This window comes from Thunnus albacares, chromosome 4 (genome assembly GCF_914725855.1).
Source record: "Thunnus albacares chromosome 4, fThuAlb1.1, whole genome shotgun sequence".
In the NCBI taxonomy this organism is placed as follows: domain Eukaryota; kingdom Metazoa; phylum Chordata; class Actinopteri; order Scombriformes; family Scombridae; genus Thunnus; species Thunnus albacares.
This window is the reverse complement of record NC_058109.1, coordinates 132394-148352: the sequence shown is the minus strand read 5'-3', so window position 1 is coordinate 148352 and position 15959 is coordinate 132394. Positions and strand designations below refer to the sequence as shown.

Genomic DNA, 15959 nt, shown 5'->3' with positions numbered 1-15959 from the left:
CTGGTGGTTCCTACAGTCTTTAAAAGTAGAATGTGAGGCAGAGCCTTCAGCTATCAGGCTCCTCTTCTATGGAACCATCTTCCAGATTGGGTCCGGGGTGCAGACACCCTCTCTATGTTTAAGAGTAGGCTTAAAACTTTCCTTTTTGATAAAGCTTATAGTTAGGGCCGACCAGGCTCGCCTTGGATCAGCCCTTAGTTATGCTGCTATAGGCCTAGACTGCTGGGGGACTTCCCATGATGCACTGAGCTCCTCTCTCCTCCTCCTCCTCTCCATCTGTATGCATTCATGTAACATCAATGCATGTCACTAACTTTGCTTCTTCCCCGGAGTTTTTTGTGCTTTCTCATCTCACAGAAAAACCTGACTCCCGGGCCGAACCTTCGCGGTCCTTCACAGTCCTGATGGCATCCTTCCCTGGCTGTTGCTGCTTGTGCTTGTTGTTGTTTGTTGTTGTCATTGTTTTTCTTCTGTCCCCCCTCCCCCTTTCCCTCTCTCTTTCTCTCTCTCAACCCAACCGGTCAAAGCAGATGGCCGCCCACCAAGAGCCGGGTTCTGCTTGAGGTTTCTACCCGTTAAAGGGGAGTTTTTCCTTACCGCTGTCGCCAAGTGCTGCTCATGGGGGAATTGTTGGGTCTCTGTAAATTAAAGAGTACGGTCTTGACCTGCTCTATGTGAAAAGTGCCTTGAGATGACTTCTGTTGTGATATGGCGCTATATAAATAAAGATTGATTGATTGATTGATTGATTGATATGCAGAGGAGCTGCTGAGGGAGATCAAAATATAAAAAAAACAATATTTGGTTGAAATAAACTATTACCAAATCTCATTATTATTTATAAAATATTTTTCTCTCTTCTTTGGAAAAAATCTATTATTGAAATTCTGATTAAAATGCTTCAACAGCGACACCTGCAGGGCAGGAGGAGGAAGGTCTGGCCTTGTGAAGTGGTGGTGGATGTATGAACAGAACTGGATACAGGAACAGCGCCGGGCTTTGGAGCCAGTTTGACATAGCGGCCAAACCGTGTAATTACAACATCACGTGACATTATTGGGCCCAAAAAGATGTTTTCCTTCAGACTTACATTGTGAAAGAGATGTGGATACATTAGTGGAGAATATGAGGAGAGAAGAAGAGTGATACATTAGTATCCACGTCTATTAGTGGATACATTTGTCGCAATGACTCGCCTCACTGTCATTATTTGTTCCGTTCAGTCTGATCACATTTCAGAAGTCTAGAAAAAACGACGACTGAATTGTTTTATCCCCATTCAAGTTAGCCGGAGGGCTAAACTGGAAGTAGCCGACTCGTCACTGGTGCACTTACTCTACGGGCCCAATAGAGGCAGAACTTTTTGATCTTTTTTGGCTTCATGTGCAACTGAGTAACCTTCATAGGAATGAACAGGACCCTGCCTCCAAGACCTGAACCCCTCAGCCACATCATCTCAAAGAGTGGCTACGGATACCAGTTCTGAAGTGGAACAACCATCAGTCACCTCCTCTACATGGATGACATCAAGCTGTATGCCAGGAATGAGTGAGACATCGACTCACTGATCCACATCACCAGGATCTACAGCAACGACATTGAATGGTCGGATGGTATCGAAGAGAGGGAAGATGATCAGTACTGAGGGGGTTGAACTACCAGAAGGAAGCATTGCAGATGTTCAGGACAGCTACAAATACCTTGGCATCCTGCAGGCCTTGAGGAGGCCGCAAGGAAGTCAGCCACAGCCAAATACCTACACAGAGTAAGGCAGGTCCTGAAAAGTCTGCTGAATGGGAAGAACAAGATACGGGCCATCAACACGTACGCCCTGTCAGTCATCAGATACCCCGCTAGTATAATAAACTGGCCAAAGGAGGAGATAGAGGCCACTGATATCAAGACAAGAAAGCTCCTCAAAGTGCAGGGAGGGTTTGACCCCAAGTCCAGCACCCTGAGACTGTACACTAAGCGGAACGAGGGAGGCTGAGGACTGGTGAGCATCAGAGCCACTGTCCAGAACAAAACAACCAACATCCAGGAATACATCAGGAAGATGGCCCCCAAAGATGAACTGCTAAGTGAATACCTCAGGCAGCAGAAACCCAATGATGCAGAGGAGGAGGAGGAACCATCATGGAGGGACAAGCTCCTACACGGCATGTACCACCGACAGATAGAGGAAGTGGCTGATATCAAGAAATCCTACCAGTGGCTGGAAAAGGCTGGACTGAAGGACAGCACAGAAGCACCGATCATGGCAGCACAAGAACAGGCACTCAGTACAAGATCAATAGAGGCGGGGATCTACCACACCAGACAGGACCCCAGGTGCAGGCTGTGCAAAGATGCTCCTGAGACAGTTCAGCACATAATAGCAGGGTGTAAGATGCAGGCAGGAACAGCGTACATGGAACGCCATAACCAAGTAGCTGGCATAGTGTACAGGAACATCTGCACTGAGTATGGGCTGGAGGCCCCAAGGTCACAATGGAAGACACCTTCTAAGGTGGTTGAGAAAGACCAAGCCAAGATCCTGTGGGACTTCCAGATCCAGACTGACAAGCTGGTGATGGCTAACCAACCGGACATCGTGTTGATCGACAAACAACAGAAGAAGGCAGTGGTGATAGACGTAGCAATCCCAAGCGACAGCAACATCAAGAAGAAGAAACACGAGAAGATCGAAAAATACCAAGAAGAGGAGCTAGAAAAGATGTGGGGAGTGAAGGCAACAGTGGTGCCAGTGGTAATGGGAGCACTGGGGGCTGTGACCCACAAACTGGGTGAGTGGCTCCAGCAGATTCCAGGTACAACATCTGAGGTCTCTGTCCAGAAGAACCAGTCCTAGGAACAGCTAAGATACTGCACAGACCCCTCAAACTCCCAGAACTCTGGTAGAGGACCCGAGCTTGAGGAAGACACACCACCGCCCCCCCCCCCCCCCCCCCCCCCCCATGGGAGGTATGTATGTATGTATCTATCTATATTAAAGAGCACAGGAGTTGCATTGAATGATAAACATTAAAAACAAGTTTGTTCATAAGAGCAGCATTATGAGGGGAACTGCTGTGAACCCAGAACCTTGTAATCTAACAGGGGAAACTGACCATTACCAGGGTTTAACCACAGAACCAGCAGAGGTTCCCTGAAACACAGAACAGTTTGTTTCGTCACATTTTGTTGAGGAAAAATGTATTTTCCTAAAACAAAGCTTCTCATGCAGAACATGAGGATGTATAACATGTACAAAGTGTTTGAAAGAAGAGAGAAGTTTCAGAAACAGGAGAAAAAGGAGACACATAATAATTTCCACCATGATAACTTTCCAGAGCTGTAAAATTCATGCATCACTCTGCTTTAAAGGGGCTGGTTTTGCTGCTCTAATCCTTCATGTTTACATCCCTGACCACTTGAAAGACCACGTTTTAGCTACTCGACCACTCTAACCCCTCATGTTCACATCCCTGCTGTCTAAACAAGTCCTCACAGTCAGTGTGTAAATCTGAAAATGGTCCTCACAAAGATAGAAATACAAGGAAACAGCCACTCTCAGCCTCCCACAGTGATGGGGGGAGGAGGAGGGGGAGGAGGGGGGGGGGATGAGGGAGGAGGAGGGGGGAGGAGGGGGAGGAGGGGGGAGGAGGGGGGAGGAGGAGGGGGGAGGAGGGAGGAGGAGGAGGGGGAGGAGGGGGGAGGAGGAGGGGGGGGAGGAGTCAGTCCCTTGGGAAGCTTTTCCTCACAGAGAGAATCAGTCAGTGTGGACAGAAACAGATGAACAGAACAGATCTGCTCCTCCTCCATCCGTCTGCTGATCTGTGAGTTTCATCATTTTCATCTTTCTGACATTCAGAACAAAGTTCAGCTTTTACTGAGACACAGACAGTCAGACAGACAGACAGTCAGTCAGACAGTCAGTCAGACAGACAGACAGACAGACAGTCAGACAGTCAGACAGACAGACAGACAGACAGACAGTCAGTCAGACAGACAGACAGACAGACAGACAGTCAGTCAGACAGACAGACAGACAGACAGACAGACAGACAGTCAGACAGACAGACAGACAGACAGACAGACAGTCAGACAGACAGACAGACAGACAGACAGTCAGTCAGACAGACAGTCAGACAGACAGTCAGTCAGTCAGACAGACAGACAGACAGACAGACAGACAGTCAGTCAGACAGACAGTCAGACAGACAGTCAGTCAGTCAGACAGACAGATGATGGACAGGTGAGTAGTATTTAATGATATTTAATGATATATTTGAATTGAATGTGTCTCAGTTGCTGCTGTCAGGATGTTTCATCAGTTGTTTGTTTTATATATTTATTATTATTATTTCACTGCTTTCAGTATTTATACACTAACTGACTCTTTCACTGTAGACACTTTAAAGCTTTGCTGTTCAAACACAGTTCACTTCGACTGTTTTCTGACTCACTTCTTTAAAGGGTTAGAGTCACACTTCAACTCACACATTCAGCTGTCAGATGAAAACCTTCAGTCAGCTCAGTCAAACACACTGCATTACATGATTAAATATAAAATACTGAGCTGTGGTCAGGTTCTTTATTCTGTAAGAATGAGGATTTATTAGTGAACTCTTTCAATTAATTTAACCAGTTAACTAATTTCCTCTCACACAGCAGACCTGCAGGGGTCAGAGGTCGGGGGTCAGGCTGTGTGTGGAATCTAAATCTTCTCTTTGAACTGAAGGTTTTTAATTAAAGGTTAGCATTTAGCAGTTAGCAGTTAGTGGTTAGCCAGATGTCCAGATGTGGGTGAAGCAGCAGCTGGATGACGATTGGCTGTCGTCACTGAGCTGTAATTAACGTGCAGATTACAGACTGTGTGTGTGACGGTGTGTGGTCCTGCATTTCTATTTTTGTGAGGACATTCTGTTCTTCAAAGGCTGTTTGGAGTTTTAGACCAGATGACACGTGTGTGTGTGTGTGTGTGTGTGTGTGTGTGTGTGTGTGTGTGTGTGTGTGTGTGTGTGTGTGTGTGTCTTGTCTCTTAAAGCTACAGTGCAGTGATATTTTAGGCCTCTGTGACAGGAATACTTTTATATATAATAATTTTTCCATCAATAATGATGTAATTAAGATATTTTAATGTGATGTTCAGTCTGTAACTGGTAAATGCACTGAAAGCAGGCGGCTGCGCTGTTTAAGGTTCAGGTGAGACGTGAAATATGATCCAGATTCTGGAGTTTAAAGGTTGATCAGAGTCCAGAACACTTTAGAGGTTTGTAACACTCACACGCAGGATTTTACAGTTATCATGGTGAATTTATTGGAAATTATTTTATTTTTCATCACAGAGTTAAACAGCAATACAACATTCATGTTATCCAGTAAGCTGCCAAGAATGTGAGTTTGCATGTATGTGATTGGCCGACACGGCGTCCTGCTGTCGTGTTACAGACAAAGCTGAACCAGGTTGAAGTTTTTGTCAAACAACTCTGCGTTGTTTGTCTCTGTGTCGACACACTGAGTGCAGCCTGAGAGGAGCTGAAGACAAAAGCAGATGAATACAGTGGAACTGTCAGTGTTCAGTGTTCAAGTGTCAGCGGACCTGTGAAAGTAGTTGAAGTGTCAGAGAAAGTGAATAAATAAATGAATCAGAGTTTTCAGTCTCTCAGTTTGTCTTCCTGTCTGTTTTTAAAGGTTTAAACTAAAGAGACTCATCAGATCCTTCAGTTCAGTTTGTGTTACAGAGAGAAAAACCAGCTCAGGAGGAGTGTTTGGAAAGAAAAGAGAGGATGAGGAGGAGGAGGAGTGTTTGGAAAGAAAAGAGAGGATGAGGAGGAGGAGGAGTGTTGGGAAAGAGAGGTTACTGCAGTTCAAGTCGAGCAGTGTTTATATGGACGACGCAGTCTGACAGTCGACAGCTCGTTTCTTTCTTTCACTCATAAGTTTAAGCTACAACTGTTCTGGTTGTGTTTAGTTCGGTGGTATGGAGTCACAGGAGGGACAAAAACCCTCAGATTTGTCTGGATGGTGTTTATTGTGACCTTTGACCTCAGTACGCTGCTGAAGCTTTCTGTTTACAGTAGACAGTTTGTCTCTGCACAGAAACAAGCTGAAAAAACAAGCAGATATAAATGTTTACAAGTTTAAATTGATTTGTTCTGAACAGTGTTGATAAACTTCAGCTCAGAAACAAACCTTTCCACTACTTTTTTACAACATGTGACCTTTGTGTCCATCGAAGATCGGACTGCCGTCACACAAACTGACCTCTGATTTTTAAAATCCTGTCAGCTTGTAAAAGTTCACAGTGTTTGTGAAAATCCTCGTTCAACCTCGTCATATTGTTCCGACTGTAACAAGCAAGCGAGTGGAAAAATGGTTCATGTCATCTTTGAGTTGTAATTCTGAGTCAAAGATAAGAACAAACTGCAAGTTTCTGTCACTGACAGAGGAGCTTAAATGAGTTAAAGACAGTTTAAACCAAAATAATGCAGCAAAAGAAACTAATTCAGGATATTTAAATAATGAGACTATGCTTTTATATCATCCCATCTTGACTACTGTAACTCCCTGTTCACCTGCCTCAGCAGAACATCTCTCCAAAATACTGCTGCTGAACTCTTGACCAGGTCCTCCAAAAGGTCTCATATGACACTGATTCTGATCGTCACTGGCTCACCATCAAATTCAGAATCCAATAAAAAGTTCTTGTGATGACCTATAGAGCTCTGCATGGTCAGGCTCCTGCCTACATTAGAGGTCTACTGCAGACCTGATCAGGGTTTGCTCGTTGTTTAAAACTCTCTCCCTTTGGATTTAAGATCTATGGACTCTGTGGACACCTTTTAAAAAGCAGCTCAAGACCAAGCAGCTGAAAAATGAAGCCAGTGTGGAAGTCCTAAAAACTGCAGTTCCTCGAAGGGCCACTTGAGGCTACTGAAGTGTGTCAATCACATAGACTCCCATAGACCCCCATAGACCCCGATAGACTCCCATAGACTCCCATAGACCCCCATAGACCCCCATAGACTCCCATAGACCCCCATAGACCCCCATAGACTCCCATAGACCCCCATAGACCCCCATAGACTCCCATAGACTCCCATAGACCCCCATAGACCCCATAGACCCCATAGACCCCCATAGACCCCATAGACTCCCATAGACCCCCATAGACCCCCATAGACCCCATAGACCTCCATAGACCCCCATAGACCCCCATAGACTCCCATAGACCCCCATAGACTTCCATAGACTCCCATAGACCCCCATAGACTCCCATAGACCTCCATAGACCCCCATAGACCCCCATAGACCCCCATAGACTCCCATAGACTCCCATAGACCTCCATAGACTCCCATAGACCCCCATAGACCCCCATAGACCCCCATAGACCCCCATAGACCTCCATAGACCCCCATAGACCCCCATAGACCCCCATAGACTCCCATAGACCCCCATAGACCCCCATAGACTCCCATAGACCCCTATAGACTCCCATAGACCCCCATAGACCCCCATAGACTCCCATAGACCCCCATAGACCCCCATAGACTCCCATAGACTCCCATAGACCCCCATAGACCCCATAGACCCCATAGACCCCCATAGACCCCCACAGACTCCCACAGACCCCCATAGACTCCCATAGACCTCCATAGACCCCCATAGACCCCCATAGACCCCCATAGACCTCCATAGACTCCCATAGACCCCCATAGACTCCCATAGACCTCCATAGACCCCCATAGACCCCCATAGACCTCCATAGACCTCCATAGACCCCCATAGACTTCCATAGACTCCCATAGACCCCCATAGACCCCCATAGACCCCCATAGACTCCCATAGACCCCTATAGACCCCCATAGACCCCCATAGACTCCCATAGACCCCCATAGCCCCCATAGACCCCATAGACTCCCATAGACCCCCATAGACTCCCATAGACCCCCATAGACCCCCATAGACCCCCATAGACCTCCATAGACTCCCATAGACCCCCATAGACCCCCATAGACTCCCATAGACCCCCAGACTTGAGGGGAAATCACAGGTGGTGAATTCTTTATATTTCACCCGTTTAAATGTTATTAAACTGTAAAGTTATGAATAATTAAGTACATGACTGCTTTGAGTGACAGTTCGCTAGCTGCTAGGCAGCTCAGCTCCGCCTCTTTGACCGTTCTGGATTAGCTGGGAGTCAGGCAGAGTCAGGCACTGCCAAGATGGTGACGGCTGCAGCCGCCCACAACCAACGGGTGACGTCATGTTGACTACGTCCAGTAAAGTAAAGTTTATTTATATAGCACCTTCACAAAGTGCTTCACAGTCAAAGAAGTAAAATCAAATGCATCAAAATAAATAAAACAAAGACACCAGATAGAAATATACAAGGAGAGAGCAGATAAAATAGACAAATTAAGAGATAGAATAGCACAAACTATCCACATGCCTGTCTGAACAGACGGGTTTTTAGCTGCTTTTTAAAAGAGTCAACAGTTTCCAAGGCTCTTAAGCTAGTTTGAAGACTGTTCCAAAGCTTAGGGGCTGCCGACTGGAAAGCATGATCACCCTGAGTCTTAAAATGTGTACAAGGTACACTTAGAAAGCCCTGGGTGGAGGATCTAAGAGCTCTGCTGGTGGTATAGGGGTGGAGGTCCGTAATGTACTGTGGAGTCTGGCCATGTAGGACTCTCTAAGTGAGCACCGAAAATTTTAAAATGAATTCTAAAATTTACTGGAAGCCAGTGCAGTGAGGTTAAAATAGGTGTAATATGTGACCATCTGTTGGATCGTGTTAAAAGCTTAGCAGCAGCATTTTGGACACTTTGTACACACAAGCAGTGTATAGAAGAATTATTAAGACAGGTAAAAAGAGAGTTACAGTTGTCCAAACGTGATGAAATAAAGGCATGGATTAACATCTCCAGTTCATTTCTTGATACCACTGACTGGAGTTTGTTTCTCAGGTGAAAGAATCATGATCAGGTTAGCATCTTAACATTCACTTTAAAACTCATTGACTGGTCAAAAATTACACCAAGATTACACAAGGAAGGCTGAGAAGATGAGGATAAGGTACCAAGGTTCTATCTGATCGGTGACTGAAGATTATCGGGGCCAAATATCAGGACTTCAGTTTTATCTGCATTTAGCTGCAGAAAATTATTTGCCATCCAATTCCTAGTTGCATTTAAACAGCTATTAAGTTCAAAGAGTTTGTGGAGCTCATTAGATTTAAATGAAAAGTACAACTGGATGTCATCAGCATAGAGATTGTAGGAGATGTTCTTGAAACTGCTGATGATTTGTCCCAGTGGCAGCATGTATATGAAGAGTAAAATGGGTCCCAAGACTGATCCCTGGGGAACACCGCAGGACAAAGCTGCGGTGTTTTACACAAATTCACCTACAGAGACTGACAAAGATCTATCCATGAGATATGAGGAGAACCACTCCAATGCAGTCCCAGAGATGCCCACCAGGTGATTTAGCCTGTGGATCAGAATGTGATGGTCCACAGTATCGAACGCTGCGCTAAGGTCCAATAAAACTAAAACAGAACAATCTCCGGCATCTGCAGCCATTAAAATGTCATTTGAGACCTTCAGGAGAGCTGTTTCAGTGGGGTACATTTTACAGAAACCAGATTGCAAACTATCTAACACCCTGTGCAATTCCAGTGTTTGAACCAGTTGCTTCTCCACAGTCTTTTCTAAAATTTTGGTAAAGAAAGAGAGTTTTGAAATGGGCCTGTAGTTCTCTGGCAGGGAGGGATCCAGGTTTGATTTCTTTAAGAGGCTGAACAATAGCCTGCTTAAAATAGCTGAGGACACACCCTGATAGAAGAGAGTGGTTTATAATATTGGCTCCGCAGGGTCCGATACAGTTAAAAACCTTTAAAAACATAGTGGTTGGTAGTGGTTGGTAGGACATCTAGTGGGCTCGAGGAGGGTTTCATTTGTCCTAACAGGGCTGCTATATCATCCACGGACACTGAATAAAAGGAGTCCAAGATGGATGGAGTTCAGAAGCCACTAGTAAGCAGACTGGACATAGGTGAGATATTTGCCCTAATATTGGCAACCTTGTCTATAAAATATTTGAGAAAGTTATCGCAGTCACTGTTTGATGAGATTTGAAGTTTAGGGGTGCTGGGAGAGACAATATGGTTTACAGTATCAAACGGGACTTTAGATTTCTTTTGTTGACAGAGATTAGAGTAGTGAAATATAAAGATCTCTCAGCCTTCACCATGTTGTTGAGGGTACTCATGAGATCTTTGAGATGCAGTCTATGTACTTCCAGCTTCGTAGCTTTTCACAGGCACTCAGACTTTCTGCATTTGTGCCTGAATGTCCGGATGGTGTCGTTGATCCATGGGGATGGGTTTTTGGAGATCTTTCTGAGTTTCTGAGGAGCCAGTTTATCCAATACTGAGGAGCAATGAGTGTTAAATGATTTGACTAAGGTGTCCACGTCTCCATCCGTTAAAGCAATGTTGCTGTCAAATACTGTGCAGAAATTGACAGCCACAGCCTCATTTATGATACGAGTCTGTCTCATATGACAAGAGGGCTCAGAGTCCAATGTGGAGCAAATGTCATATAAAATACATTTATGGTCACTGACATAGAAGTCCTTAGAGCCAACAGTAACAATATCTATGCCATGGGTAAAAAGGTCCAGAGTGTGCCCACCAGTGTGTGTTGAGCCGGATACATGTTGCTTAAAATCAAAGGACTCAGTGAGATTAAGAAATTCAGAGGCAGCATTACACGTAGTGTTATCGATATGAAGATTTAGATGTATGGTGTGGATGATGGGCTCTGTCTGTAATAATGGTCTGTATAGGGGAAGCGACCGGTGAAGGTGGTGATGACAGAGAAAGCCGATGGGGAGAGCTGACGGGGGGGTCAGTGTGGTGATTGGACCAGAGATAAAGATAGTTACTTCACAGCTACCTAGGAACTTGAAAAGGTCGTTGAAATCCTTTTTGGTCAGCTCAGACTGCTGATGAGCAGTATTATTTGTTCCCATGTGGACTATGATTCGTTTAATCAAGGACGAGAGCGAGCGCAGCAGCCCCGGGAGCTTTTCCAGGATGTCACGGACCGTGAAAGCAGTGTGTGGCTGCGTTGAAGAACCTGATGTCCTAATTATGGGGTCCTCAACTACTAATGTGGTTGGCGAGAAGAGAGGACGAGGGGGTGACAGCCGTGGGCTTGTGCGGCTGGGGAGTGCAGGGTCTGTTTCCACACCTTGTGTTGAGGTCGCCGACTGAGGATGGGGTGACCAGACGGGCGAGCGTTGTGGCAAGACTGGACGAGGAAGACTTCCAGAACGTCTGGCAACTGCCTCTTTCAACATTTTTATCTTTCGACGGGCAGAGGAGGTCGTTCCCTGAGATGATGGCCGTTGATCTGACCTCACAGAGGAATGGCAAACCATGTGAACACTGCTAGCCACTGGTGGGGAAGAGGGTGCAGTATCACTGGGCACTGCTTTCGGAGAGGGGTCTGAACGGGGATGAGTCGGAGCCGCTGGAGCATCGGCAGGAGCCGAGAAGGTGTCCGACAGGATCGCATAGTGGTTGGAGAGAGTTAGGTGGGGTGGCGAGGCAGCCCTGCCCGAGCGCCTCGTGCGGCTGCGGGCCACCAACTCGGCCCAGGACGAGTGATGGCCGCGGACAGGTGGAGGGGTCCCACAGAGCAGTGTCTTGGATGGCTGCACTCAGATTGGCGATCCGTTTGAACTGCCCGATAGCCACGTTCATGAAGCTACAGAGGAGGGAGTCCGTCTTCTGGAGCTCATCGGAAAGCTGTCAAATATCTTCCTTAAAGTCAGCGATCTGGAGTAGTACACTGTCCTCACAGGATAAAGTTGGCATCGTTGTAAAATCCAAGAATAAAAGTAGCTTAAAATTCTCAGTAAAAATCAACACCGGCTAGCTTAGCTGCCGGGCTAAAAACAAAAACCTGGCTAAACTAGCGGCAGTCAGGAATCGGCAGCTGGATCACGTAAAGTAGTTAAAAATCGAGGCATCCGATGATTAAAAACTTTATACTGGGTTGAAGCGCGTACACAAAACGTCAGGGGTCTAAAAAATGTCATAAAATTTGTTGTTTATTGTGTTTTATGTCTGTATGTGTTTTTGCTTTGTCTCCACTGTGAAGCACTTTTGTGACATCTCTGCTCTTGAAAGGCGTTATTATAAATAAAATTACTTACTTACAATGAGGTTCCAAGTCTGAAACATGAGGCTCCTTACTGCCACCATTTTGAAAAGATTAAAAGTCTGACATCTGTTTGTTTGAAAGCTGCTTCTTTCTGTGATTTTATTGTAAAATTATTATTTATTTTCCTAATAAATCCACCACCAGTCTGTCTGATCATAAATCACAGATGGATGTGGCTGTCTTCTGATTGGTTAGCTGCAGGGATCAATACCGAGTCCACATGTTAAAACTCTTCATACAGTCGACGCAGCAGCAACAGTTTTCGAGCAAACTGTGACACATTTGCATAGTTTTCACACAGAAAACGTTCAGTGAACGACCTTCAAATGTCCTCAATTCTGCTGTGTGTTGGTAAAGTTCAACATGTGGACTCAGTGTTGAGCCGAACAGGGAGCCAACTGGAAACAACTGGAAACAACTGGAGCCAACTGGAGCCAACTGGAAACAACTGGAGCCAACTGGAAACAACTGGAAACAACTGGAGCCAACTGGAAACAACTGGAAACATTTGAAGTATTTTTATTGTGTTGTGCTGTGTGTCTGTTCTCTGGGTGACTATTGAGTCAGCAAACATCCAACAGAGACAGAAACACAGACAGAAGGCCTGTGAGTCACTGATCAGAGTCCAAACAGCCTGCAAGACCAAACTGTGGTGATATTTAACACGTGCCAGACAGAACAGCTGATCTGTCCACATTTGAATCATCGTTTTCTTCTGTTTCTTCTGTCAGGTTGAGATGACTTCCTGTCTGTTGTCCCTTCTCTTCTTCTACCCTTTGGTGTCCATCATGGCCACTGCTGAACCTGCCGGCTGCAAGATCCGCATCACTGACAAAGGACTGGAGATGTGTAAGAACTACACTACACACTAAATACTGGATACAAATCTATAATCCAGAACAATCTATAATCTAGATCAATCTGTAAACTAGATTCATCCATAATCCAGATCTAATGTATAATCCAGATCTAATCTACAATCCAGATCTAATCTATAATCCAGATCTAATCTATAATCCAGATCTAATCTATAATCCAGAACAATCTATAATCTAGATCAATCTGTAAACTGGATTCATCCATAATCCAGATCTAATCTATAATCCAGATCTCATCTATAATCCAGAACAATCTATACTCCAGATCTAATCTATAATCCAGATCTAATCTACAATCCAGATCTAATCTATAATCCAGATCTAAAACTGCTTAAAACTAATCCAGTATTTAGTATTTATAGTTTTTACAGTATTCATTTTTCTGTTTTTATTGTAATAATATTGTATATCCATTAACAGTATTTACATGTGTTGCAGTACTTGCAGTATTTATATGTGTTGCAGTACTTGCAGTATTTATATGTGTTGCAGTACTTGCAGTACTAACAGTATTTATATGTGTCGCAGTACTAACAGTATTTATATGTGTTGCAGTACTTGCAGTACTAACAGTATTTATATGTGTCGCAGTACTTGCAGTATTTATATGTGTTACAGTACTTGCAGTACTTGCAGTATTTATATGAGTTGCAGTACTTGCAGTACTTGCAGTATTTATATGTGTTGCAGTACTTGCAGTACTAACAGTATTTATATGTGTTGCAGTACTAACAGTATTTATATGTGTTGCAGTACTTGCAGTACTTGCAGTACTAACAGTGTGTGTTTTGTGTTTTCAGTGAGGTTTGAGACTCAGAGGTTTGTGGAAGAGGAGCTCAGTAACATCAGTATGCCAGAGATGAAGGGCAGCGAAGGACGTTTCCAATACACCATCACTGAGTATAATATCATAATATACTTCTAATAATACTGTAACATTAAATACTCGACACGTGTTAACGTTTCCTCTCGTTTACCGTCAGTGTGAAGATAAAAGAGTTGAATCTGACTCACGCCGAGCTCAGCTTCCTCCCAGACGTCGGTTTGTTGTTTGACGTTCAGAACTCGTCGATCACTCTGAGTTTCCACCGACGGATCCTCTACTGGTTCTTGTTAGTCCTGCAGAAACATAGTAGCACTAATACCTGCTCACAGTGACGACAATGATGATGATGATGATGATGATGATGATGATGATGATGGTCTTTTTGTCACATCTCAGTTATGACACAGGAAACATCAATGCCTCGGCAGAGGGAGTGAACATCAACACAGCTCTGAATCTGATCCGAGACGACGAAGGACGACTGAAGATCAACAACATCACTTGTGATGCCAAGATCGCCAAAATGAAGGCAAAGTTCAGCGGAACGCTCGGGTAACAATCAATAATCATTACTGATAACTGTTAATAAGTATAATGTAACAATCAATAATCATTAATGATAACTGTTAATAAGTATAATGTAACAATCAATAATCATTACTGATAACTGTTAATAAGTATAATGTAACGATCAATAATCATTAATGATAACTGTTAATAAGTATAATGTAACAATCAATAATCATTAATGATAACTGTTAATAAGTATAATGTAACAATCAATAATCATTACTGATAACTGTTAATAAGTGTAATGTAACGATCAATAATCATTACTGATAACTGTTAATAAGTATAATGTAACGATCAATAATCATTACTGATAACTATTAATAAGTATAATGTAACAATCAATAATCATTAATGATAATTGTTAATAAGTATAATGTAACGATCAATAATCATTAATGATAACTGTTAATAAGTATAATGTAACGATCAATAATCATTACTGATAACTGTTAATAAGTATAATGTAACGATCAATAGTCATTACTGATAACTGTTAATAAGTATAATGTAACAATCAATAATCATTACTGATAACTGTTAATAAGTATAATGTAACGATCAATAATCATTACTGATAACTGTTAATAAGTATAATGTAACGATCAATAATCATTACTGATAACTGTTAATAAGTATAATGTAACAATCAATAATCATTACTGATAACTGTTAATAAGTATAATGTAACGATCAATAATCATTACTGATAACTGTTTATAAGTATAATGTAACAATCAATAATCATTAATGATAACTGTTAATAAGTATAATGTAACAATCAATAATCATTAATGATAACTGTTAATAAGTATAATGTAACAATCAATAATCATTACTGATAACTGTTAATAAGTATAATGTAACGATCAATAATCATTAATGATAACTGTTAATAAGTATAATGTAACAATCAATAATCATTAATGATTAATGATTATTGTTAATAGAACTGATGTCTGTCTGTCTTCAGGAAGGTTTACAACTTCCTGTCCAGATTTCTGACATCAGGCATGCGCTTCCTCCTCAACCAACAGGTCTGTTACCTGTCTGTGTCTCACCTGTCTGTGTCTCACCTGTCTGTGTCTCACCTGTCTGTATCTCACCTGTCTGTATCTTACCTGTCTGTGTCTCACCTGTCTGTGTCTCACCTGTCTGTATCTCACCTGTCTGTCTCTCACCTGTCTGTATCTCACCTGTCTGTGTCTCACCTGTCTGTGTCTCACCTGTCTGTATCTCACCTGTCTGTGTCTCACCTGTCTGTATCTCACCTGTCTGTATCTTACCTGTCTGTGTCTCACCTGTCTGTGTCTCACCTGTCTGTATCTCACCTGTCTGTGTCTCACCTGTCTGTATCTCACCTGTCTGTGTCTCACCTGTCTGTATCTCACCTGTCTGTATCTTACCTGTCTGTGTCTCACCTGTCTGTCTCACCTGTCTGTATCTCACCTGTCTGTATC

General features: G+C 43.4%; 1 protein-coding gene across 1 annotated transcript in view; it reads left to right on the top strand.

The window, feature by feature from the left end:
- Positions 1-3778: 3778 nt before the first annotated feature.
- Positions 3779-15959, top strand: part of LOC122980510 (phospholipid transfer protein) — an 18241-nt gene continuing 6060 nt past the window's right edge. The window contains exons 1-6 of the mRNA XM_044348582.1: positions 3779-3818; positions 12957-13074; positions 13904-14003; positions 14087-14215; positions 14326-14481; positions 15473-15536. Of these exons, the coding sequence (XP_044204517.1) occupies positions 12963-13074; positions 13904-14003; positions 14087-14215; positions 14326-14481; positions 15473-15536 (561 nt within the window). The 5' untranslated portion in view covers positions 3779-3818; positions 12957-12962. The remainder of the gene's footprint in view (positions 3819-12956; positions 13075-13903; positions 14004-14086; positions 14216-14325; positions 14482-15472; positions 15537-15959) is intronic.